Source organism: Labrus mixtus, chromosome 2, assembly GCF_963584025.1.
Source record: "Labrus mixtus chromosome 2, fLabMix1.1, whole genome shotgun sequence".
NCBI lineage: Eukaryota > Metazoa > Chordata > Actinopteri > Labriformes > Labridae > Labrus > Labrus mixtus.
The window spans coordinates 22,539,946-22,567,548 of NC_083613.1; the positions used below are offsets into that span (position 1 = coordinate 22,539,946).

The 27,603-nt window shown below is 40.1% G+C and overlaps 1 protein-coding gene and 1 long non-coding RNA gene across 4 annotated transcripts in view; one reads left to right on the forward strand and one right to left on the reverse strand.

Moving 5' to 3' along the window:
- The window catches only part of LOC132989363 (uncharacterized), a 128,778-nt gene that overhangs the window by 70,198 nt on the left and 30,977 nt on the right, over window positions 1-27,603 (reverse strand). The window lies entirely within an intron of this gene.
- Window positions 1-27,603, forward strand: part of fbxw7 (F-box and WD repeat domain containing 7) — a 120,189-nt gene that overhangs the window by 24,533 nt on the left and 68,053 nt on the right. For 2 of the 3 annotated variants that reach the window (XM_061056894.1, XM_061056904.1), the window contains 2 exons: window positions 14,001-14,249; window positions 16,191-16,733. In XM_061056894.1, coding sequence (XP_060912877.1) covers window positions 14,070-14,249; window positions 16,191-16,733 — 723 coding nt within the window. In that variant the 5' untranslated portion in view covers window positions 14,001-14,069. Of the gene's footprint in view, window positions 1-5,099; window positions 5,265-14,000; window positions 14,250-16,190; window positions 16,734-27,603 lie in introns of those variants that run through there. The other variant, XM_061056885.1, reaches the window with a different exon arrangement.

A 27,603-nucleotide genomic window follows, 5' to 3' on the forward strand; every position in this document is an offset into this window, starting at 1 on the left:
AGATTCAGAGTTTCTGGGCTGACTGTGGTTGATGTGCTTTTGGCAGAGCAACATAACTTTTGGGTGAACTATCCAATTTCAGTGGTAATGCTGAGGATGTGAAATTATGCAAGAGTGACGCCGATGGGAGTCTGTGTGTTAAAGTGTTGATAAAGGTTCCGCCTGTTTTTTTGCTGTCCACACAATTTTTTTTCTCAGATCTGATTTCAAGTGTTCTAAACATGGAAATAAGAACACAAGTTGATTATCATTCTCACACATGCACTCCTGAACATTTCTTAAAATGGTTTAAAAAATTTCCGGCAGGCTGCGGCAGAAATTTTCCTGATTTGCTCGTTTACACATGCGCCTAACAGTGGAAGGCTAAACCTGTTTGAATGATGGGTGTATGGGCAGGCTCCGAGCGCAGTGCACGAGGTAAAAAGAACAATGTGGAAGTAGCCAATGAGGCAACAGAGTCTGACGTTATGGTGACAATTTTGACCTTTTTTTTTTTTTTTTATCCAAGTCTATCAGTGTGGCGTGTAGTTCGACTTCCCTGTATCAACCCAAAAGAGGTGAACAGAAAACAATTTTGCAGTTTCATTACAGTATGTGCGCATACATTCTTCAGTTGTGCCGCGGTTGCAGGTTATAAACATTTCAACCCCCTCCCTCTCTCTCGCTCTCAATTTTCCTAAATAATTCCTGCTGCGTTCTGACATCAGATCACTTCACTAAAGTCACACGGAGAATGTTACCAAGGGTTAGGGTTATTCATTCTGGGTGAAGTCGAAATTAAAAATGTGTCTTTGTGTTCCAGGGCTTTCATTTTTTCAATGAAACCACTTCAAACAAATTCAGAAAATGGCGTGATAATGTTTGAATAAAAGGTTCACATAAGCAAAATCGGTTTAAAACCTGTTTGAACATACAAACCACCTGCTACACTTGGTCATATTGATATATTTTCTTTTATTTTTATAAGGGGATTGAAGAGCTATAGCATCTCCTGAATAGTGTCCCGCAGCATTACTGGTTGAATCTCGATGTCCTCCCTAAACCCAGAGCCCTGAGCCCTTACTGACTTTATTGATGTCACCTGGAAAGTGATTGAGTGCATGAGGCTGCGAGGGCTACAATAGTTAAATACAAATGGGACAGCACTTTGCAACTTCTCTGTAACCATGACAGCATGATGTAATGTGGCAAAAGCTCATTTAACGTGTTTTACTTTTCTCACTCACAACCATGGCGCTTATAAAAAGTTCTACTCAATATAGGCCTCTAAATAAATGTATTCGTTGTGGGATGAATAAAGGTTTATCTTATCTTATGGGACTAATATGCTCTCTGTCTCTATTTTTTGTTTATAGACTTACAAATGAGTTCTGAATTATCTGTAGTTTCCAAATAACCTTTTTTAGTAGACTGTAAATAGAGCGTGGTTTCATCTTCCTCTTTTTTTACCGTCTCTACCTTTTTTTCCATTTTATGGCATTTGTTTACCTTTCAATTCTTGTGGGCTTCCCCGGGAAATCATATGTTTCACGTCACAATGCTATGAACTATGGGTAATTCCCTCACGTTAAGTCTGCAGATATGCCCACTTAAGGACAGGGCTCGTAACGTCAGCGAGAGATCCCTCAAACACTTGATGATTTGACAGTGGGACAGCACTAAGCCCTCACAGACTTACCGGGAACGCGCACCAAAGTCAGTGAGTGTGTGAGGGTGGACATCGAGACTGGACCACTGTCTTCATTTGCTGAGGTCAAGAGTGCATGCAATGGTCAAGTAACGCTGAGAGCGCCCTCTGCTGGATCAAACTGCAAACTACTTCAGACTGCCTGACACGCTGATTGACTGTATATTTTGAATTCTAACGGCTCGTTACAGTTCGAATGCGAACTTTCTCCCCACAATTGAATAGCCGTATTTTCACACTGAAAATGTCAGGTGGTTTTCAGGAGTTTGGTTTGTGTGTCAAAACCCCAATGGACAACGGTTTTGATAATAGCTTTAAATTGCATAAACTCATCAATTTCTTGACTAGAAGAAACAGCACAGATCTTTCTGGAGCTCAGTATTGATTAGTGCAGCTTTTGTTCAGTAAATACAGTGCAGAATATTAGTTTTATGGGCTGCAGAATGAACACAATGTATTAATTATTCCATAACTGATGCCATATTTTATGCCAGTCTAACTACCTCATTTGGGGGGGGTTACTCCCTAAAGCTGCTGCACAGTGTTGTCATGTCTTCCTCTGAAACCCTCGGTGGGGTTGCAGTGAGTCTAGGCTTTATGGATCGATACCAAAGCAGTGAGCTGACACAGGGAAAAGCAATATTCATAAATAATGAATTGGGCACCCTTTCACCCAGCCTTGTCTTTTAGCCCTGAACAACAAAACAAAAAAGAAACCCATAAATGTGATGCTAACGTTTTGCTTATGAAGCATTCTGATTTAAGATTATACATGCTGCCACTATACTGCCTTCATGTTTGATGCAGCAGACTTTATTTGTAGCTTTGCTTTCTTTACTGCTACCCTATGTCCTTGTTCCAGTTTGACACTTACTTTCTTTACAGATTGTTTCTGGGAATTGTAGATAGAGGTCTCTGTTTGCTGTGTTCCATTTCTCTCCTGATGTGATGTTTGTTCCAGGGAGACGGCAACCCGGTGTTTCAGGAAATCTCTGTTGTAATGAATCACAGCAAGGTGTCACCTTTAGTAGCACACCTATCAACCGCTCAGAGATGTGCCAGTGAGTGAGCACAGGGAATGGAATGGGCTTTAAGTGCTTCATTATTACCCGTTCCAACACCTTTTCATATCGGGAGCAATTGGCATTCAGTCAGAGCTTCACTTCAAAGCGTATTGCACTTCACACAAAATTAACTGATGCCGCAAAAACAGTAAATCTAATTTTTGCATTAACCACCTGAAAAGCAGTCGATCCCAGTGATGATCTCTTTGCATCATTAGCCCAGACAGTTTATGCAGCCCTGATCAGACTAAACAGACAGGAGGCATGGTTACTTTGATCCTCTGTCTGAATACATGATGATAATAAAGCTGCACATACATGAATACAGCTTCTTTATTTAAATTGAACTTGTTTCCTTTTTGGCATTTAAAGGTTAAAGGATCCTTGGAAACATGATTTAATTGTTCTTTTTGTAAAACATACTCATGGCAAAGTTAGAAACAGTGGTGAATGAAACCTGAATGCCTCCAAAATATAAAGAGGTTAAAGGATGCGGTAAAGTAAACCCAGACTTACTCTTGCCCTAAAGTACTGCCTGCTCATTAGGTCTCTTCTTATTATTTAAAAATGGACAACCTGAAACTTGAAATCTTGAACGGGAATATTCTCAAAGGTAAGCAGACATAAATAACAATTTGCAATACCAAACCTGGGTTTTTATCATTGATTAATCAGACAAATATTTTTACCAAACAGTAGATCGTCTATAAAATAAAGATTATCCAGGAATGTCCAAGAACTCAAGGTCACTTTAGGAAACAAACGGTCAAAAATCTGCCAAGTAAATAAAACTGGTGTAGAAACTCAACTGCAGGTAAACAGATTCACCCTCTCTGAATCAATCACTCAAATCATAACTTCAATGATCAATAAAGAAACTTATTATGGTGTCCCTGTTGAATGTAGTGCCTAATCATCAATGCATTTTTCATCATGTTTTAAATTCTTTGCTTTATCTGTCACGTGTGGCTTTGTTTGTGTTGGTTTGTATATTACAGTACCAGCATGCTATAACGGTTGTCTGTGGATTGGTGGTGAAAGCTGACAATGATTTGTAACAGTTAATTAGCTTTATTATGTGTAGCTATTAATAGAAAGCTGCTGCGGTTCCTTTTTTTTTTTTTTTTTTTTTGTCATTATTCCCACCCCCGCACACCGATCCTTGCTATCTCTCCCGCCCAAAGCCTCATTAGCTCTGCTGAGTATTTGCCCCTGTGAGGAATAATGGTCACATCATCCCTGCACGTCTGTGAATTCATCAGGTCAAAGATTCACGATGGGGTGAACAGCCCTCATTGAAGCTGGGACAAATGTTGAGACACTGTGAAATTAAAAAGATGCACTTTTATTGCAGATGTTTACACCGGCACCACTGCATGCTTTTCACAAGGATGTGCTTAATCTAGTTGCTCTTTCCACCTATATTATTAAAACTATAAGAGGGTTATTTTTAACTTGACTTCAGCTTTTCTTGCTGTGTTAGAAAAACACGTTTCAATCTATCTCCCTGATTATCGTAGCAGTCATCATCTGCAATCTCGACCACAGTGACAGATTATTACCACAAGGATGCTGTCTGCTCAGTTATTATCTCCTAAACGCTCACCCTGGACCCCTCCCCCAATCGCATCCTGACTGTATCCTGCTTATCAGCCATTGTGGTGCATGCAGAGTGGCTTGGATTTCTTTATAATATTCTATCCACGGCCTCCTCAATTAACAGAACAAACAGGAGCTCCGATGTCATGCGAGAGAAGCACTTCTATCGGGAAGTTGGAGGAGCACAGTCTGAGTGGTTTACTGTTGGAGCTGCAAGTGTTGGTGGCGGAGGGAGGGGCGGAGCGGGGTGTACAGTGGTCGCAGCAGCATTGACGGGGAAAGCATCCTCATAGCACAGCAGCTGAGGGAGGGGAAAGACACAAATGGAAAATGTGGCAGACAGAAGAGAAGTAGTGGCAAACGATGCATCTTGAGTGGGTTTTTGCAATATCAGAGGAAGGTGTTTTGTGGAACAGAGGGAGTTTGGCAAATAGGGGGAGCTACAGCAGGCGGCGCATGCTGTTCAGAGATACAAGTATAATGCTGGAAGTGGATTAAGTGGGAAGAAATCACAGGGGAAATGGAACAACAAACTGTACTTTCAAACTCACGTGCCCTTACCGCGGATTAAAGTGAGCGTTGGTTTCTTTCTGTATATAAAACCATCCTGATCTCAGCGACGGAGTACCTGTGGAGTAGCACCATGTGGAATACATGTGGCTGAACAACTGAGGGGATTCAGAGAGAACCAGACAGTAGCTGCTGTTTTGCAGCTTTCTTTTTCCTCTCACGTCTTCTTACCGCCCGAAACAGTTCGGCTACTAATGAGCAAGTCTATGTGTGGCTGTGGCTGCAGCATCATCTCCTCTCTGATGAAGAGACTGGGCCGCACTGCTTGCTGCTCAGATCTCTTCTCCAGCCAGACTTCAGAACAGCTGCACCGCCTGGCCACTGGCTGCCCACCTCAACCAAAGGTAATCCGTGTCCCCGTGCCTCTTTATCGGCTGGCTGTTTGCATTCTGTCATCACCGGTGTGCAAAGCGGGAAACCTACAGAGCTTGATGGCATGTCAAAAACCCCACATGCGAAGTCCAGTGTCCCTGTTTATCTGCTTCCTAAAACTATTTCTCAGCCTCAAGGAGTGTGCTACCAGGGAGAGCAGCAGCTCAGTAATTGATTATTTAATAGACGCAGGTGATTTAATGGTCGTCTTGCTGCCTTGACAACAGTGGACTTGCTTTCAGCTGGCCGAGTCATTTAAATGGATGCCTTCAGACTGCCTGTGGTTTACAGGGATTGCTGCCCCGCATCAATTGGAGGAAAAGCTTTTCCCTAATGGAACAAATAATAGCCAAACAAGATTGTGTGCGTCTGAGTGCTTGTGTGCATGTGCCAGCAGTGTGTAAGCAAGGGTGTAACTTTTGCTCTAACTAAGGCTTCATAGCAGGTGCTGCTAGGGTTCCTGCCCTGTTTCAGTGTTTGTTATGCACGTGTAGTTGTTGGCGGGTACTGACTGGGATTTTAAGTCCCTTCCAGTCTTTCTGGCAGTTGGCCATTTCCACAGTAGCAGAGATTGATTCTTTTAGTTTCCACCAAGATTTAAGCCCTCATGAGTAATGATAGAAAATCCACAAAGGAGAATGTTGTGGTATTATTGGGCTGTTGCATGGCAACAATTAAAAAAGAAAAAGATGATTGACAGTCATAGTGCTTTTAGATAAAATCCTTAATGTCTCCTTTGTATTGTGTATTTATTGTTTTCCTGGGAAAGCATTGTCACAAAATAACTGTGAAATGAATGTTGATACGTTTGGTTCCTCTTTCAAACAGCTCAGGGAGTTAGGTTTCACTCTCTTCCTCTGAGACATCACAGGGCTCCTGCTGCAAATAGAACCATCGATTGATAGCTTCTGTATTGAACAAGAGACACAAAGGTATCAAAAACAGGGTATTTATAGGATTTCTTGACTTTGTAGGAATCCTTGTAAACATTTTTTTATAATGAATCTCCTGGCTAAAAGAATTCCATTTCAAGAAATCAAAACCTTCATTAACGCTGTAGGTTTTTTTTGCCACTTTTTTTACAGTCATTAGGATGCAAAATGTCAGGGAGCTTCAAATCAGCATTCCTCTGCTCAATCTAATTAATGTCCCAGTGTTAATATTTTAAATTTAAGTGTAGCCAACATACACCCTCTGCTCAATCTATACCTGTTACTACAGTTTGTGCTTGTGCAGCCAATATTTCCTCTCTCTCTCCCACTGTTCTATTAAGGTCACTTTCTTGTGATTTATCGCTGCCATTTGGGGGGTGTTCTGCTCAGTCTTTGACTTTCTTTTCCTTATTCACACCAGGGTTATGTGCTTGTTATGTCTGGTAGCCTTGAAACGACTGAGCCTCTTTAAAGTCAAGTTTCATCTTTTTCAAAGCTGAAAATCATTTTCACTTGTTAAGACCCCCAATCTCCGTTTTCACAGTTAATCAGCAAGCACAGAGTGTCCCCATGAACACAGTGAACAATGAATGATTGCAAATAGTTATTATTATATCCAGCTTTTTACAATGTATATATAACTCCAAACAATCACGTCATACCTGTTGGCATGATGTCATCAGTTTGCAGTTGCCTCAGTAACTGGAATAAGAAAATGTTCTCCACCTATTTAATCATACTAATGTTATAAAATGGTACTGACCGAATTCAATAAAGTTTGTTCTGTTACTTTGACTTGCAATCTTGAACTCTTAAAAAAAAAAAAAAAAAAAGTCTCCCCTCTCAAAGTCACTGTACTGAGGGTGTTTAATAGGAATATTTTTTCTTCAATTTCAAAACATTTAATTAATAACCAATATAAATGAAACGGGTGTAAGTGAAGGCAGTGAAGCGACATAATTAACAACAGATTAATAAACATACTTCTGGCAGGAGGAACTCTATATAAAGAGTGAAAAATATGGCTGTTTGCTGTCACACATGCAGCTTTTCAGGAATTTTGTGAGTTTTGTAAGTGTGAAAGCAGCTTTAGAAACATAGAGGACACTGGCTAGGGATGGGCGATACGGTCCAAAACATTTTATCCGAATGGGGATGCACAATATTTATCTGAATTTGTTTCTGTAAAGAAATACACAAACTAAGTTCTAAGTCAAATCGACATGGACCAAATTCTATGTCACAAGGGTTACAAACAGCTAGCTGCACAATGTCAACATGTAGATGAAAATGACATCAAATTAAACTGTTTGTGAAATAGACAAAATAATGTTCAATAAAAACGCTTCTTAAATAAATTGAATAAAAAATGTCCCTTTCCTGCAAAACAAAATACAAATAGCTGTGTATTTTGTTATTCAGGTGTTTTTTGAGGGAGAGAGTTGGAGCAGGGTGAAGAGGGGCAGACGATGAGAGGAGAAATGTATGAACTGGCGGCTGTACGGAAGAAATGTAAAATGTTATTTTAACACAACATAAACTACATCTCGTTGAAAATATATCGATTTATCTTACACACTTGATATTTTGCTCGCCCCTACTTCAGACTATAGTCTACTACTATAGACTAAGCTTTACCGACTTGCTCTTGTCGTAGTTTGGATTTACAAAGGTTTTATAACAGCTTTGTGCTCGGATCTGCAGCTGTTGGCAGCTGCTTCGATGATTTCCACCCAAAGTTTGTAAAAACCTGTTGCTCACAGCGTGTTACGAACTCTGTCTAAAATCATCCAAGAGAAGCCCTCTCTCACTGAAGTGGCCCCTGTTGAGTCTCTAAACAAGGCTAAAGTAATGTCTGTGTGTGCCACAGCTGTGGCGTTATCTGTGAAGTGCCAACTTGGCAGCCCAGACTGGAGAGACCCTAAGCCATCCACCCATCAGCAGCATGTTGCACTCCCAGAGAGTCCAGCACACATTGTCAAGGCTGGTCTACATTCATCTCAGAGAAAAGGGAAGACCGTTTAGCCACTTAAAATTAATTATTTAAAGTGCTACAGGGAAAACTTACAGAGAATCTGTTTGAATTGTCAACAAACTAAGCCAAGAGTGTAAAGATTTCTGTCATTTGGAGGCAAATAAGACATATTGGCGCACAACAATTCCCTATTTGCACATACAGATTGTTGGGTGTATGACATACTGTTTGTCTGTTTTAGTCCCCACAATACCATGGTGAACGTATCTTTAAAAAAAACATTTCTCTCTCTCTCTCTCTCTGGCGCCATAGAAAGTGACTCAAGTTTATGTTCAATAAAGCTCGGGTCTAAACTTTAAATCTGTGTGGTGTCCTTTTATGTTTTGAGCCTTGATTTAATTGTTTTGGTTAAATAAGCTCTCTGAGGCACTTCATGTCAACACAGTCTACATGTTAGCTTGCTTGCGTGTCTGTGTCGCTGTGCACAGAGCATGAAACCTCGTGGCATGTTTTTGTAAGATCTAAGATTTTCACTGAATCTTTTTCTGTTGTTGAAATGACCAGTCAGTAATCAATCACGACTGAACAGGCGGAGAATCTTCTGATTAGGGTCAGCAGTTGGTCAAATGGTGCACCACTAGAAATGATTTGCTAGGAACTTCCCTACACGACGCACCTACATGTCTTTGACACTTATCCAAGCACGTGTCCTTGGATCATAGTTTCATAACTTGGGGGGGAAAAAACAAATCTTATTGTGTATTTGTTGTTCTTCTTTATCCTTTGTCTACACTGTTCGTACATTGTGTTGTTCATTTATTTCAGGAAAACAAACTCACACCTTCCCTCCTCAGCTTCCTTAAGCTATTTTTGCCCACTTCATAGCTCTTGAAGGACTAAGAATAGAGTGAAGAATGAAAGCTGTGTGTTGAGTACTACATGTGCTAAGTCTTCTTTCACTATAAGATTTGTTGGACTTTCATATCTGTTGTGTGTTTAGTAGCGGACCCAAAAAGATATTCAACCATAATGAAGGCTTCATCACAACTGCAGTTTTCTAAATGTAAAATCTCCTTTCGCTTATTTAAAGAAGCATTTTAGTCAAGGACCTTTCCAACAAAAAGTGTATTGATAACATTTTAATGAAAGAGTAACTCTTTTATAGCTAAATCTGAACAGTCATTTGCCAATAAATGAAACAGAACTAACAGTTACATTTGTCATGTTTAATCACCAGCACATGTTTTTTTGTGTGCGTCAATCTCCCATCCTGTTTGCTCACAATAGTTTGAACAACAATTACAACAACAAACACTTTTCATTCTATAAAGGAAACTAATTACAAAACATCGTTGGTTCCGGTAAAAGGCAGGGACAACTTAAGCTATTCATAGCCTTCCTCTTCTCGCTCACAGCAATGAACCAGCGGTCCCGAGGGTGGGGGGGCTCTGCAATCTGAGATAGGTCTAATGCTTCCCACCACAGCAGTGCGACCATACAGAGGAGACATGCCTGACAAAGGAACGAGTGACTTTTTCTTCAAGGTCAAAGCAATTGGTTTTTCACTGAGACTGATAAAGTATGTGAGCCTCTCAAATACATTTTCTCATCTTGTACGGAGCGCATCGGGGAGATTTGGAAACTGCAGTCTGCATGGCTGAGCCTTAATTTGTTACAGTTAAGATTAGCCACAGGCCTCATGTGGGTATTTAAAAAGCCCATTGGCACCTTTTTTAAAACTATTAGACCTGATTATGTTCAATTCAACGGACCAAATTGTACTATTTCTCAGTGATATGTGTGACCAGTGGTGAAAAGCTGGCCTAATGTGAGCCTGATAGTGAAACCCTGAATGTAACTAATCTATGGATCAAGAGGATAAAAGCTTGAAACCAGAGAGAACAAAATGTGTTTACAAAATTAGACTGAAACATTTCCAAACCCATACCAAATGTCCTCCCTCTGTGTCATTCAAGTAAAAACAATAGTTTGATATTGATGTGGACCACTTTGTAAAGCAGGGGAACGTTGATTGATAACAGATGTGACATTCAATGTATCTTTAGGATGGAGAAATATAGACCTTTCTGAATCGTGCACTGATTTTTCCAAGGTGCCTTTTATCATTTTAATTTCAGAGAATTTAACCTTAATATACATTTCAGCTGTGATGGTCGGCTAAATATCCTGCAGATAGTGCTGAGAGTATTGTAAACAGCAGAGGCTGTGCATACTCTGCTGGATCAAAATGTGATAAAACTATTTCTAGAGCATTGTCAGTCACAGTGCTTGACACTCTCGAGGAGGGAACTAATTTGCATGCTACCTACTCACCCCTCAACCACTTTGACCTAACAAGTCAATTAGTCACACATCCCACCACTTAACTTCATTTACATAAGCCTTTCTTTCCAATTTAATGCTGAGTAAGTAGAAACAGAATTGTTTTTGTATTTTTAATATATGTAATTTTGAGCCTGTGTCCTGAATTAATGCATTCTGAATTTACTGAAGAGAAAAGGAGCAAAAACAACGCCTTTTTTTTTTAAAACACCTCTTTATTCATTTTATTATTTATTTTTTTAAATACCATCATTTTGGGTTATTTTAAGACTTTTTTTTTTTTAATATAAAGACTTTTGACATCACCATGTATACAAACTTTATTTTTGTTTTTTGTGATATCAGAGCTTCAATGATAGCTTAACACTTCCATTCAAAGATACACCCTGGGGTGAAGTGGAAATAGAACTTGTGAATCTAATACTTTCCATCAAAGTGTTTTGATATTTTGTAGAGCTAGTTATACTTCATTACACTAGAGATAGGACAGATCCAATCTGATATTGGTATGTCATGAACATATCAGACTGATGGCTCGGGTCTACATCACAAATCAGGAAAGATTGTCCGGCACTTTCAACCTTCTCAGCTCGCACAGTCTCACTTTGGAGACATTAAGACTGAACTTCAAGTGCCCACAAATCATCTACATCAAGATGTTCAGACGAGATGGAACAGCTCGTTCTATTTGATGAGAAGTACAGCTCTTGCACTTCAGTTAAAAATATTTCATTTGAAAGCCTTCCAGCTGTTGCTACTACATGTTTGTGTGTGAAGCCAGCTCAAACTTCAAATACATTTCTTTGTAATTATTTAAATTGTATGCATTTTTATTTTTGCTTTTCTTAAACACAAGTTACAACACCTTGAAATATTATCTAACATTATAAATATTTTCATCCAGTTCTAGTGCCGAGAATCTTGACAGCTTAGAAGCTCTGCTAAGTGTGCTGCAGATAGTGCTGATGTAAAGTATGGAGCCAGAGCCTGCACTCATAAACGACTTTACATCGTGCACCAATGAGTTAACAACAACAAGCATTTTATCTGTAATATTAGTCCTACGTAGACCAATATGTCAGGACTTGAATGTGCATCACATAGCCCACTTTCTTTCCCAGAGACTCTTACATGTTATTCATATCAGGAAAACAGGACAAACATTGTTGTCTGTTGTATTCCAATATTATGTGTTTTTCACACTTCATCCTGAAGAGCAGTTTGCACAGGTGGGAGATCTGTGCAGAGTCCGTCTCTGGAGGGAATTGCAGATTTTGCAGGGTGTAATGGGATATAACAAGATGACATGAATCACTGCTTCCAGTCTAACAGGAAACCACCTGATATTTATTTAAATAGCTTCTAGAAATATAGGAAAATAGTATGCAATGTGGGTTTGTGCCAGATTTGAAGAACAACTGGAGGTGCTGCAGTGTATGAGGTGGGAAGTATTAGGGGGATGTTTGTGGGATATGTATTTGTTAGGTTCTTTCTTTGGATATTATTATTAAAGGACTGTAGTATTGAACCAGTCTGTTAATACTGTCACATAGCGAAATACTAAACACTGATGATAGCTATAGTAAGTACGTTTAAGCTTTTATTGCTTGGTCTTTCAGGGCGTGGTCACACTGGCCATCTGTACCGTGCCCAAGCACGCTTCAACGCTAAAGTCCAGTTCGTTTGACCAGTGTGACTGCTCTGTATCGTGCTCAGGCACGGTACACTTCCTTGGCTTTGGCACACTTCGGAGAGGTGTGCTTCAGCACGGTACACTTCATGCACGAGCACGCGGGTACACAACACTGACAGCCTTCATTAAGGAGAAATCCAGAGTTTCATGTCTGTATCTGACTAAAATGACACAATATAAGCCACAAAGTAGCTGTCATGCTCTGTGTTGTTCTCTGATGTGCGGGCGTCCGCGCGGACTCACTCATGGACTCACCGCGCGTCTATTTTATTTTATTTTTTTATTTATGGCTGTGTCTGATTAAAATGGCTTAAAATAAGCTGTAAAGTCAGTAAAGTAGCTGTCATGCTCTGTGTTGTTCTCTGATGTGCAGACGTGGACTCGACTGTGCCTCTCTCTCTCTCTCTCTCTCTCTCTCTCTCTCTCTCTCTCTCTCTCTCTCTCTCTCTCTCTCTCTCTCTCTCTCTCTCTCTCTCGTCCGCTTGTTTGTAAACTGAGCACGCTTCATAATAACATAAAGCGTGCATGTGTTGTATAACGACGTTATGTACAAGAGGTAATCGTGCTTAGGCATGGATAGTCCTGTGAAGTGTGACCGCGGGCCGTGCCGGCCAGCGGGGGAATGGCGCTGCGGGGGGGGGCAATCGTGCTTGGGTACAGCACGGTACGGATGGCCAGTGTGACCGCGCCCTCAGCCTGTGATCACTGAATAACTTTCTAGTTCATGTGTACTACTTACCTGTAGCATGCTTTGTTTGTCACAGAAAACATAATGTTATAAGAGCACTAACATTCACAGTAGAGCTGTCTCTCTGTCTCTAGGAGTTGTTATAGCATCACATGACCCTGAATTCACCCATCAGCATTTATATCCAGGGAGAAAAAGCAGAAGCAGTGTTCCCCTTCCAACAGTGTGATCCAATCTTCTTTACAGACACAGCTAATGTTTAGTCTGCACTTCCCCTCCTTTCCATATTTCATCTTTCAGTCTCCCTTTTGTTACTTGCCCTTCAAACAGAGAATTACATTGCAGTTACAACTTTGCATTCAGCTGCCAGTAAGTGCAAGAACATGTGTGGACTCAAAGAAACTTTAGCTCCAAAGTAATGATGCCTTGATGATGACAGATTAGCACTGCTGCTTGTCTGCGTCGCTGTGTTAGAGGGACAAGCTGTTTTGTTTTAGATAGAGCTCTGGTGCATACACAGTGTGTAGTTCAAGACATTTCAGAGGCATACTACGTGACTTCTGTGTTTACTCACCATGTTTGCCGTCATAAACTAGTGGACTCGCAGCATCATCACAGCAGATTTAGAAGATCTGCAACATGTCTTTCATCTGTCAGACGCTTGTAAGTAGACACTACAAATCTTAAGGAGAGTTTTTTGGGAAAGCTTCTGGTACATTTAGACAGTGTTGAGCTTTTGTATTTGACAGATTGGACTTTGTTTATTGGCTTTGTTGGAAGCTGAAACACTAGGAGCTCTCAAGGCTTTTCTCCTCTTCCAAGCGCTGTGTGATCTGAGGCCAAACACAATCACTCCCACCTTTTTGTCCTTGTCTCCTGCCCACAGCAAATGTTTCATTATTTTTATTAGAGGCAAGAATGGAATGTGAAGAGGGATATTCACATGTTTCTTTAGAGGAAATATGCAATGAGCTTGCATTTAATACAATGATGTTCAAAAAGAAGCAGTTGTAAAAACAATTAACAAATGTTGACCATCTTTGTCCTTTTTCCTTTTTTTTGTGTGTCTCTGTGCAGAATGCCAAGCCCTTCTCCTCCTCAGACAGCCTAGCGAAGGTCCAGGAGGTAGCAAGCTGGCTTTTGGAAATGAACCAGGATCTGCTGTCGGGGGGCAGCAGCAGCAGGCGGAGTCGGGGGCCGGGGGGTCCGGCAGTGCGAGGTAACGCCTCCTCTACGGCCCGGGCACCTCAGCAGGCGGCAGAGGAGGGGGATGAGGATGAGCACATGAACCGGGTAGTAGAGGTGGAAGAGCAGCTGCAGCAAAGGGTAAGACCAACTGAAACATGTACAGATGTCAGGATACCGTTTTTCCTTTTTTGATACGGATTCCTTTTCCTCGACCCGAGTATTTGCCGACACCTAGTCCTCCTTTGGTACTAGAGCAATGAAAAATATTCAAATCATCACAAGTGTGAAAAAAACCTCACGCCTGACATTTTGCTGGCTTTCATGAACCTAAAACCTGACCCACACTAAAAGATTTATAACATTTATTTTTTCGCTTTTTGTGCCTTTATCTGAGAGATAGGATCGTGGATAGAGTCGGAAATCAGGGAGAGAGAGAGAGAGGGGAATGACATGCGGGAAAGGAGCCACAGGTTGGATTTGAACCTGGGCCGCCCCCTTGGAGGACTACAGCCTCCATACAGATTAAATTTTTTTTAACAGATTTTGAGGATGTGAGAGACCCCACACATGACCACAAATCATAATAGATTAAAAAGACTTGATCCCATCGTGTGGAGAACGATCATATGACTAAACAGCAAACAATAACAGAATCTATTCATGAGTCCAAACTTTAAAAACTGGAAATCTTGCAAACTCTTTTGCGGTCAAATGCAACTTCAGAATGAACAAACATGGCAGGAAGACTAAGTGATCGTTTTTTGAACTACTTTTTCTGAAAATTCACTGAGAAAAAGAGTCAAACTACGGTTGTAAGTAGTGGGGTACATGTTGAGGGGAGTAAAATTACTTTGCTGGAGTTGTAGTGCTTCCTCCTTCAGTCAACTTGTTTCCTAATTAGTAGGGATGCCCCGATCACATTTATTTTGTGCTGCTGATTGCGATACCAATCATCACTGAGTGTGATCTGCTGATCCACTGCACACACTGATCATATTTTGTGTTTGTTATAGCAGCAGATTTAGCGGTAGGTCACTATGCTTAGCTTTGTAGTGCACTTGTACCTCATACAGGTGGCAGCGTTGCCTGATAAAAGGACCAAAAAAGTCATCCTGATTCATGATTTTACTTTGTTCAACAGAGCAATACAAAAACCCTCTGAAGGAGCAATGCAACAAGTATCCTGCAGTTGGAACAACTGAATTACACAATGGGCTGATTCATTAGATAAATCTGTTAATTTATGTGAATTAATTAACACAGACTGAAGAAAAATTAACAAGCCTATTTAATAGGCTAAACAGTGCAAATAGTCTAAATATTAAAAGGGTACACACAGTGCTTCTCTCAGCCGCAGACACCAGGGTAATAACCACAGGTGATCTGCTTTGGTGACTTGTTGCATTAATTCGGATTGACCAATCACGTATTTTTTTATAAAAAATTGTCCGACAATGAACCGTGGCTGATCAGTCGTGCATTCCTTCCAATTAGTTATTCTTTTGTTTCACATGATAATTCACTGATTGCATGCTCGGCTGACCTCGGGGTACCCTGTTACCGGGATTATAAACATTAAACGTGTAATAACTACGATTTATAATAATAACTCAGATTTGATCACTGTTAACACCTCTCGCACCACAGGAACATCTGGCAAGTTCATATTAGGACCATCAGAAAATCATAACTTTACTTGCTTTTTCTGAAGGAGGGAATCAGGTCCAAAATCAACCCGATTGTCTTGGAGTGTGTACCCTGTTTGTACTGTGTACTCTGCTAGCAATGCACTGTCGTTATTTTTACACAATATCGTTTCCCTTTTGTCAGTTTAGGTGGCTAACATAGGTATTGTTGTACAGCCACATATACATAGAATAATTTTAAAGATAAAATTGTGGGTTTAAACTAGATTATTAGATTATGTTGTGAAGAAAGAGAGATCAATCAAGTCTGATTGTGGGGAAGTAGCTTAAGAGCTGCATTTGTATAGGTTTCTAGGAACTTTTAGACAAGATTATTCTGGGCATAGAAGTACCACTAATAGATTTTTTTCATTTTGTATCCGTTTCTTCAAAGCCTGAGGCGTCGCAGGTCGATGGGGAGAGAGAACAGCCATGGGTGCCATCTGATACAGGAGCCAGCAATGGCCCCCGAGGAGACGATGAGGGCGAGGACGACGAAGAGGGCCCTCCGAACGAAGTAAACGGAGGAGACAAAGGAGCGCGATGGATGTGGGGGTCCGAGCAGAGGCGGCTAAGAGGCCAGCCCCTGGGTGAAGAGGAGGAGGAGGAGGAGGAAGAAGAGGAGAACAACAACAGCAGCAGTCACCAGGAGGAGGAGGAGGTGGAGGAGAGGACAGAGGGAGGGGAGGAGCAGGGAAGGGAGGAAGAGGAGAGGGAGGAGGGCGAGGAGGAAGAAGAGGAGGACGAGGACGAGGAGGAGATGGACCAAGACAGCGATGATTTTGAACATTCGGCTGAGAGTGGAAGGGAGGAGGAAGAGGGGGAGGAAGGAGAAGGGGAGGAAGGGCTGCGGTCTCCCTCTCTCAGGAACAATGTGTCTGCCCCCAACAACAACCTGGACTCTGGTTGTACACACCAAAGCTCTTCCAACAAGAAGGTAAGCACAGCTGCTGTCTCTTTGATGGTTTTCATTGGAACTTGTTCAGCTTCCTCTGAAGAAATAGTCCCAGTTTAACCAGCTCACAGTGAGCAGGTAACAAGGACTTTATCTGGAAGGGATCCTGCTGTTGAAGTTTTCAAATGTCTTCTACACGTTAGGAATCACACACAAAATTCCATTCACTTCCACAGTGATTGTCAGATAAGACAATTGCATGACTTTGGGTGCTGCTTGTATTATGTGAAGTTGTTTATCGGCAGTGTTTAATTTCTCAACATTGCTGTTAAAAACTAAATCACTATATGCGGCACTGGGAGTAAATGGTTTATATTTAATACAACAGCTCCCTCTGTTGGGATAAACGTGTAACTGCAACACACAGACATGCAGTGTTACCTTTTAAGAGAGTGGCAACGCTTTCTACCGAAGGATAAAGGATTTGAAACAGCTTTACAAATAGGAAATACATTACAGATGTTTGAAAAATATGGATATAAAAAAGATTGGATGATCTAGGCTCTTTGGAGATGACAGCACTGTAATACGAGCTTAAACATAAACCAGAAGTGAAGACTTTTGGATGGGAGAAAGGATAAAAGATTTATAAGGCTTTGCTCCTCAACTACCCAGCCTGATGTATTAAATGATGTGACCATATTCCTGTGTGGTCTCATCCTAACAACATGCTCCATCAGGCTGCAAAGTACATATAACAAACAATACAAACTTGAGTTTACTGCAAAAATAGTCTTTTAACAGATAGGTTATCTGAAGTTCATTTTGTCCTAACATTGATGATCAACAGGATACTGTTAAATGTTTCTGTTTTTGACTCATTGGAAAGTATCAAATGTATCTTCAAAGGCAAAACCACTCATGAGTGTTCAGTTCTTGAGAGGTGACAACAAGTGACAACAATCAAATAAGAAAAACAGGTGATGTTCAAAGAACAGCAGTTAAAGGTCACTGTGCCCACTAGGGCTGGGTATTTCCCACAACCCCACGAATACAATATGTATCACGATACAGAGGCCGTGATACGATCGTATCTTTATTGTTGAGAATAACAGCAGAGGCATTTTGAGGATCCCACAACTTAAAACACGTCAATTCAGGTCCTCAGAGGTCCTACAAATACATTAAAATATTTTAACCCCAGAGCTGTGTTCTTGTGAACTGCATCATAGGTCAACTATCTTTATAAACTGTCCTCAAAGCTTTGCAGCCATATCGATTCTGTAACATCTGCAGACTGCAGCGATACATTTATTTGTAAGGAGCACAGTCTTAATGTCAACAGGTCATTTGTGTTTACTTAATGGTTTAGGAAATATGTTCAGCCAATGATGTGAATAATGAGCATTACATATATATATATAAATCCTGCTTCAAGCTTATGTGACGTTATGGACAAACAGGACTCTGCATCATCATTCTTCCAATGAGTGATCCTTGTCTTAATCAATAGAAGGTTACAGTTGGTGGTTACCTGAAGAGTAAACAAGGCTGTTACTTTAGGAACAGGATGAAACACTTAATATTTTTGGATCCTGCAAAGAAAGAAGCATTTGTTCATTAAGAGAGTTCAAAGAATCTTTTAGGATTCTAGAAATACCTGGTACATAAAGGCCAGTGTCGAGTGTTGTTGAAAGAACCTTTCAGATACTGATTGTTTGTACTGCAACACAAATATAATGCTAATCCATGATCAACACTATTTGAGCAAGAATCAATTCCAAGGAGTGAAGCATAACAAAGCTTTTTCAGTGGATATGTGATATAGAAAGACATCAGTGTTTCATCAAACTCAGTTGAAGCAAACTCATTTGAGTCTATAAATTCTGAGTAACATTCATCACCAAATAAAGCAGCCTCAGCGCATGGTCCCACTCACAGCTGTCAAATCATTGAGTAAACAAATTAAGGATGATCACTATTCAAAGTAAGCAGGGTGTTTTCTTCTTTCTGTCTTCACATTTACTTTTTAACAATTAAACCAAGATGTATTCTGGCACCACCTTGAGCTGCAGTTTTTGATGACGAGACGGCACAGGACAAAATAATGACAGCTTAACAGCCTCCTTATGATTACTTCATCCATTTGTAGAATGTACTCAAGTCTGATGTAGAACACATTGAAACTTCGAGCATGCTCATGCCTCTCTGATTGATCGCTGTCGTAGTGAGTGACGAGGAGAGAGAAGTGAGGTGTTAAAAAGGCAAGTGTAGATTCAGATCTTTCCTCTCTAACTGAATTAATGTCGTCGGTTCAAAAGGCCGTTATGTCGCGCAGCATTGGTGTGTTGATGTCAATGCCGGTGTCTCGTTTCAGTGTTGACTGATGGCGCAACTGTTTGTGTTGAAGTGACCTTCACAACAACACCTGTACTTTAATAAAAAATGAAAATGGAGAACACAAAGGCATTTTGTTGAAGATAGGGATGGCATTTATAATTGGCTGCGGATAGATTTCATAGAGTTTTAAAGCTGTTAAGCTGTAGTCGATTTTGGAGACCCATGTAGACAGAGAAGATGATTAATCCATGTGCTACTTGTGTCTTGTAGTTTGTAGTGTTTTCTTTTTATTTAAACGTTTGACATGCAATTCACAAAGAACCTGTGGCATGAAAAAAACTTTATTTAACTTATTTGCCTTGTTTGACACATACCATGTAGCAGGTTGAAGGCATATGATTTAACTAGAAATAATCAGTGTTTCTACTGATGGCCTCTTTTGCTTTTGTAGGTAATAAAGGGGCAAAGGCATTATTTTCAGTCTGTTTAATAACCAGCTAAAATTCCCCACAGGAGCGTTAACAGGGGCCAGCTGCAATATTAACACATAATACATTCCTGAATATTGGCAAATGAATGATTCCTTAAATCTAAATAGATGTCACCTAAAACAGATTAAACTTCAAGGTATTGGAGGCTGTGAAGACATCGCCTTAATGACTGTTTTTCCTTTATACTGATCTTATTTTCAGCTTGTAGTAGAGAAATATCAGGATCATTGCAGCTGATAGTGGTAGGTTGACTCCCCCACTTGCATCATTTATTGTTTCAGTAATGCATTTTCACTTTATTTGCTCATCCCTGTCATGTATGCAAGTCTGATACTTAAGCAAAATTAGCTCATTGAATTCAGTGTTTGTTATTTGAAGTGATATCTTTTTTATTATTATCTTCAAATAAAATTCTGTACACCCTGTGCACTGCAATGCCTGCCTGCACCGGTGTCTGATTGGACTCAAAGCTGTTAGTTTGCTCTGACTGATGTTGTTTCATCATTGCTCTTGTTTTAACTCTCAGGAATACGTTGTTTTGGGGAAAAAAAGCATCTGTAGACATATTGTTAATGTGTAATTTAACAAAAACTTGTGATGTGTATTTTACAGGGTCATATATTCTCTTTAAAACCCCAGAGGCTAATGTGACAGACAACAGAGATAATTATCCCATCTCCACAGACTGTAATTTGATTTGTTATCAGCAGTGCAATCTCATGGCCATGATATTTCTCTCTCCACAAGCTGTGACAATAGGAAGCTGCCCAGCAGTGAAGTTAAATTATTGCTGTTGCATATCATTTCCCCCTGTAAACCGGCACAGTTGTTTCCTGTATTATGTCATACCTCACATACATCAGTGGTAGTTGACCGTCTGAGCCTTTGATGGAGACTTTGCCCTTGCTTACATCGGCCTAAATATAGCAGTTAGTTTGAATTTCCTGTTGTGTGCTTCTCATGGTCTGACACAGCTGTCAGTGGGTTTGTCAGGGTCGTAGTCACCATGGTGGGCCAGCCGGCTTTGATGTTGAACGTACACATTTTATTCAGCTGTGACTCTTGAATGCTTGGAATTAGGAGTGACTCGAGCCGAAGCTGTGTCCGTGGTTTTTTCATTTTTATTGCTTTGTCTCAAAATGTTATAGGCTTATGTGAACTGATAAAGCATTATCTTGTTCACAGTTAAAACCGAGTCCCTGCTGTGTGTGTGATCCATGGACGTTTTTAGTCTGTAGCAATGCACTGACATAATGTCAGATCTCCAGGTATCTGCAGTGAAGGTTATAGTCTTCACATCCATTGACTGCTCTGTTGAGTGTTCTGAAGCGTTCTTATAGCGGTTAGGTGAAGCACTCTCAGAAAAATATCAACATGACAACAAACTATTCAGTGGTTCCGAGTGTTTAGGAGCTTTCAAACCTTCACTTGGAAGTTTAGTGTCTTTGCAATGCAGCCGACAAAGTTAACTATTTCTTTTAGTTTTTTTTCTGCCTTCTGTGTTTGCTTCAACTTGTCTTTCTACCACCACCCCTCGAAAAATATTTGCGTTGCAGATATCGCAAGTAGTCGTAGAATTTGTTGGCTTAACAAGCGTGAAATACCTCCGAACTGCTATGCCTTTGTTGTTAGCCTTTGTTGTTAGCATCCTCTGTACTATGTTGGCTCTGACAAGAAAGATGAAAAGGCCTGCCAGCGCACCGATGGCAGAGATCTAGTACCTACACATGCTTGCTGTAAACAAAGAATAGAATAAAACTGCACTAGACAGATCAGCCTCATGGATCAGTCCTTTGGTTCGGCCCATTGTCATACCAGGATCAGATCGTGCATCCCTAGTTCTGAGTGCTCGTATCAGGATAACAATGAGTTATTGTGATTTATTGCACAGCCCACCTGTGGAAACTAGTTTCTTAATAAGAGCCCTGGTTAATTTTGTGTGATTTATAGTCTAAGTAAAATGTTATTAAAGTTTTCCTTACATTATAACCTTCATATTTGACAGACATTTTTCATCCAAACAAAAGGTACGTAGGAAACAACAGTTGATGATTTCACATTGAGCATTCCATTTATCTCCTTACTTTCAGATTATTTGGGCTTCATCTATATATTTCCAACATGCTAAACCTAGCTTTAAAGTGTTGTACAGAATACCTTCACTCTTGACATTTGTCATCTCAAATGTGTCTGTTTGCCTAAAATCTAATTTATAGATTTAAAATGCCCAGAACCTGGGTCACAGGGTGCACAAGAGTGGTAGTAGATAGATCAGCTTTAAATAGGTTAATGGTCATAGACTATATGTTTCCATAGAGCACATGTATACAGTCTTCCAAACTATGATATGTGCATATTGACAGCTGCAGTGTGCACATGTCAATCACAGGGCAGCAGGGTTGTAATGGAGGATCAGTAACCATGTTTGGACCTAGAATGTGTCGGCCCATTTCTGGGTAGGGGATATGTATTCACACTTTATGTGTCATAGTCGACGAGGTGTACAAACAGAAAAAAACAACATTGTAAATGTTCTGAGGGGAGCAAGTCCTATTTAAAAAAAAAAAAGATTGCCTTTTGTCCTTTAACATGCTCATTGTTTATCCTTTTGAAAATTCTTCAAGCGCTTCATGATGCAATACTGGAACCCTGCAGTAACCTCTCTGCAGGCCTGACTTAAAACGTTTCCAAGATGAGTCCAAATTGTGTTGGTCAGGTGTTTCCAATCTTCACATGTTGAATGACAGAATATGTGGTGTTGGGTTCTCATGAGGCTTGTAGCTACCGGGCTGACGCATGTGTGGATATCTGCATTACATGACATATACAGGAGTCCCTCAGTGGGAAGATTATTTTACATGAGCTGGTGGATAAAAGGTTAAAGGTTGTTTAAGGTAAGTGTTAAAGGTTATAGCACAACAACTTTGAGATAGATCAGAGTTCACATTCCAAGTACAAATGATTTCCAATTCTTGAATGAGATTATACAATGAGAATCAATGTTAACATTTATGGACTCGTAACAAAAAATACTGGGATTTAACTTTTAGTGAGGAAAATACTGTGTACTACAGTATCTTAGAAAACATATAGAGACCATTCAAACCATCCCTCTATGACCCTAACCCATTGTATTGAGAAGCTGCAATTACTGCTTTGTTAACTACTTGGATTTATAACCCCTGTTAAGTATCACCTTCACAGACAAATGACAGTAAAGCTACTTTTTAATTATTTGAATTTAATGGAAATAAAATAATTTTATGATTGGGTTCTAATTTTTCCTTTCTGTACTTTTTACATGACAGGTTCTCAATCTCTAAGTGCAGCTTGCTACAGAAATAAATTAAAATTACTGTTCTATTCAAATCTGAAACCAAGTTTGGCTGATTTGATTTTGTGGAAAAAAACGAGGGCACAAGATACATCTACAAAATATAACTTTTGTTTCCAAACCATAACCAAATCCTTAAATTGAATTAAGTTATATTAAACTGTCATATTTTTAAAATCCAATAATAATAACGTGAACATATGGTACCCATTTTCTACCCTACACTGCTGCCTTTCCATCCTAGTATTCAATTTTATCACATCAACCATGACTAATGACTTCAGCATTATGTGATCTTACAGGATTCAACGTCTCTGAATGACTCATCAGAGACCTTTGCTTGGTAAATGGATCTGCAGAGCGGTGATAAGGCAAAGTGGGGGGTGGGGGGTGGGGGGCAGGATGAGGGCAGGGTGCGATGACACCCTTGGACGCGTATAAAGCACGTAATTATCTGGGTTTAAATAGATCTATATTATTAATGTTAGCTGGGTGGCTCATATGTTATGTACTTTGGGTCTTGACTTAAAAAAAAACCAAAAAACAATAACTGCACCTTTTCAGCCATGCAACGCGGATATATTTGTATTATGGTGAACAAAATCTTTGCAATATATCTACATGATGAATCCAGATCAAAGTCACCCTTTGGCCTAATTCAAAATACAAATCAGAGGAGCTGAATGTTCTTGAAAAGAAAAGTATGTGACAACAAAGAATTATAAGTAAGTTATACGGCATTGACACTAACACATGATACAACATCTGGTTTGCACAGATTTTAAAGTGTAAACACAAATTAAAAATGTTGCAAAAATGATCATTTATAACTTGATTGGTCAAAATGATTGCAGTATAATTTAAACCCCAGAATGTGCTTTTGTATAATCCCTCAACATCTGAGTAGGTAGATTCAGTGCTCCTCTGTTCCCTTCACACACATAAACACACAAACACACACACATTGCTGTCTATCAGAACTAATGAAATGTTTTTTCCAAAGAAAAGGCAGCCTGCTTATTGTAGGTGGCGTCTCCCACACACTGGCCTTGTCACACAGGCAGAGATGAGCCATAAAGGACCAGTGTTTTCTTCCTCCCACACCAAGCCACTAGTTTGAGTCACTACTGATATATGTTGATAAAATAATATAAAATGATATACTGATAAACGTGCACTGAACTGTTGAATGTATTCGTTTTGCTATTTTTTTTAGTCAAAGATTCCTTAGTACAGTTGCTCATCTCTTTGTTAACAAGGTTTAGTGATGAGGTACTGACGTTATGAAGACATTCAACCACACGCTGCTAAAACAAGACAAAGTTTAAGCCCAATACAATTCACTGTAGTGTTAAGATTGCATAAAATGTGAGTGCCGAGTTGTCAAGGCAAACACTCAAAAACATATTTAATAGAAAAAGAAGACACAATACATGCCTATACATGCATATAAAACCATTCATTTAGTCACCAATTATTTTAGATAGTCATAGTGCACTGCAGTTCATTGCTGCGTGAGAGCCGAAAGGTTTTGTTTAATGATCTCATTTTTTTTTGTTTGTTTGTTCAAGCATTGTGCTAAATGATGTCAACATCACAAGTAGTTGAGACTTGTATAATTGCCTCTGGTAGACTTTGCTCTAAACATACTTCACAAAAAAGTAAACCAGGTTTTCTAAATTAGCAAAGATTTGCAGTAAAGGAGGGATCTGTTCTTTTGTTACGTGTGTCTGTGCGTCCACCTCTCTTGCAAGCTCAGCAAAGTTTTTGTCTGCAGTTTTTTTCTGCTTTGGGAGCTAATGACAAAGAAACATGGACCATAGGATTTTCCCCTCCATAGGCCAGTTACACTTCACAGTCAGTTTGTCTGTACACCGATACGTCTGGTCCTTGTTGTGTCATTTATGATGATCCTAGCACCAGATTTCAGGCTTCACTGTGTTGTCACGATACATATTTGACATTTCTTATAAAACCTTTGAAGGATATTTGTCATTGTGTTGATATTGTTGTATTTTGCTGTGCAACGGTGTAGTCCCTGTTTTTAACACAAGAGGGAGGCAGGACTCTGAAAGTCATGTACATACTGTGATCCATGACCCCACAGGCTCAGATGAATACTGTGCTGCTGGACAGTGAGTGAGAGTTTATGTAAAGGTTTTTTCTTGCAGGGCTTCTGGATTTTCTACTTTGACTAGGACTGATAAACCTAGTCCACAATTATCTACACCTCAACACCTCACAGCATAACCACAAACTGACCTGTCAAAATAGTTGGGACAAAAAAGTTCCGTTTTAGAAGTCACCAGTTGACACGGTCAACATTACCGAAACACTCGGGACTATTACATCTGTGAGCGGAGCAGTGCAGACAATGCCAACAGTTTGCCCTTTTCCACTGGTCATCAGTGGCCTGAGCTGATCTGACGTTACTAGTGAGGTTAAATAAGAGTAACCTCCTCGAGTGTTGCCATGTCTGTAACTGTCTACGGCCTGAGCTCTGTGGTGTGCCCTCCAGAAGTATCCTCCAGTAACACACATTGTGTATTGTTAAGTGTATATATACAATTACATTCACCACGCAGCCCGTACTGTATATCTCTGGCCTTAGTTGTTATGCTTTGTTACATACGCTGCAGAGAATGCTGAAATTGGTGTCGGTTGTTGAATGGGAGAGTTCATTGCCGGACAGTCTTTGTGATGACACCATTTTGGAATGACCATTAACACGGTTTTATGCACTGTATTTTTTGACGCAGAGCTTTCAGAATCAAAATTTGTACATGCAGACATATCTGTGAATGCACTGCTGATTCACAAAAATATTGGTTCTAATGAAGGAATCATTATAGAGAAGATTGTTCCTCCATATTGTCACGACAACCCTTCTTCGTTTGGTCGTCATTATCATGAAGGCGTTCTTGTTAAAATTGACTTCTACATTAGATTGTTTTACCTCCGGAAAGGCCTTCAGGATCGCACTTTCACAAGGCCTACATCTGTATCCTTGCCCTGTCATCTCAGTTGCTGTGAGATGCTGGGATTGATTTGTACATGTACTGAGTTACCAGAAGCCGGACATTCTTGACCTCTGGCTCTCCAACAGTCTGGGGATGTCTTTCCGAGGACTGCAAACTCAATGACCAGGCAGTTGTTGCCGGTAAACTTTATTAAGAGGCCTGACAAACAGAAATGTGCCCATTGAACTGTTTTATTTGTCTACTTTATGAGCTACAATGTATTGTAACCATAAAAAGCTTTGGCTAGATTATAGGAGTGGTTTTGCTATGGGTAAATTTCATTCTGCCATTATTTCTCTGCATTGGTAGGGTTTAATTACTCTGAAGTAAGATGGGGCTTCGTGTTTAAAACAACCTTTAAAGCTTCGTTCTCATATTTGAATGCATGATTGGTAAATATGCTTGCGTGCCCTGCTATAACAAGACACTCTGGGCTGATCATGTTGGAGCAGACTGCAGCAGTGTGTCTGTCACATAGCTCTACGGCCTAAGATTAGTCTGAAAGCTCAAGTAACCTCTACACGGCCTGGGTTGTGTGGAAAACAAGCACCCCTTTCCAGGTGCCTCATTGGTTATATCACAGTGCATGTTGACAATTGTCCGGTCATGGTGTGAAAACGGCAAGGGGAAGAGAAATGTATGTATTAGCCAGTCACTCAAGTAATAGAAGTTCCAAAAGCACAACTCAAATAATGATGTCCAAGCGGACAGTCCGGGTTCAAGTCCGACGTGTGACTCCTTTCCAGCATGTCATTCCCCACTCTCTGTCCTATCTACATAGAGACAAAATGAAAAAAAAAATCACTCATCAATAAATTCAATGGCATTAATGTTTCATAGATAACATGTCATGAGACATTGCACCAAAATCATTGCATCTAAGAAGCTTATGTCTCTGAGCCTGTACCAGACTCTATTCTCACTACTTAGATAGAGATTGTTATTATATCTGTGTATGACCTAAGATGGAAGTTATATACAGATAACAAAAAAGAAGAATGCCTAAAATGGCCAGCAAATAAAGATGGACGGTCCACCTCGGAAAGGTGTATGTGTTGGAAACACTGAGGAAAGATGAGGAGCATCCCTGTGACTCATAAATAATACATTCATCACATATTTTGTATTTAAGTGTCAGGGACGCAGGACCTGTATCTAGTAACAACAACCTCTCTGATGTTCCATAAAGTCTGTTTTCAGATACTTTGTTTTGTAGTAGGTCTGAAAACAGACCTCTGATACCATTTTTGAATCCGCTGTTTTTGCTGAATGGAAATTAAACATGGCCATACATTTTTTTTTTTTTTTTTTAGAAGCGTGAGACAGTTTCAAATTATTCACAGCCATGATTCTGCTGAGTCTTTCTTGTTGGACCAATTTTGTATTCGTGTGATTAAAAGTTGAAACTGCAGATCTACAGTTTGGCCTTGATTTGCACATCAGCCAAATGTATTTTTGGGCCTGTAGAAGAAGAGCCAAAAATAAAAAATAAAATAAACTGCATGAAAGAATAACTTGGCTGCATGTCGCTTGACAGCCTCTGCACCTATGCTTCATTGGCAGAACAGCTGCCGATGCTGGGGCCAATTTGCTCCAATTGTGCTGAACATACCGTAAAAAAACTTTGGGCGTTGTTCAGCCGCACTCACAGTGTCTGATGGCTGCCTCTGGCCTGGTGTGTCGGGGCCCTCCGTCTGCTCTGATAGATGTTCTGCTGCTGTAATCCT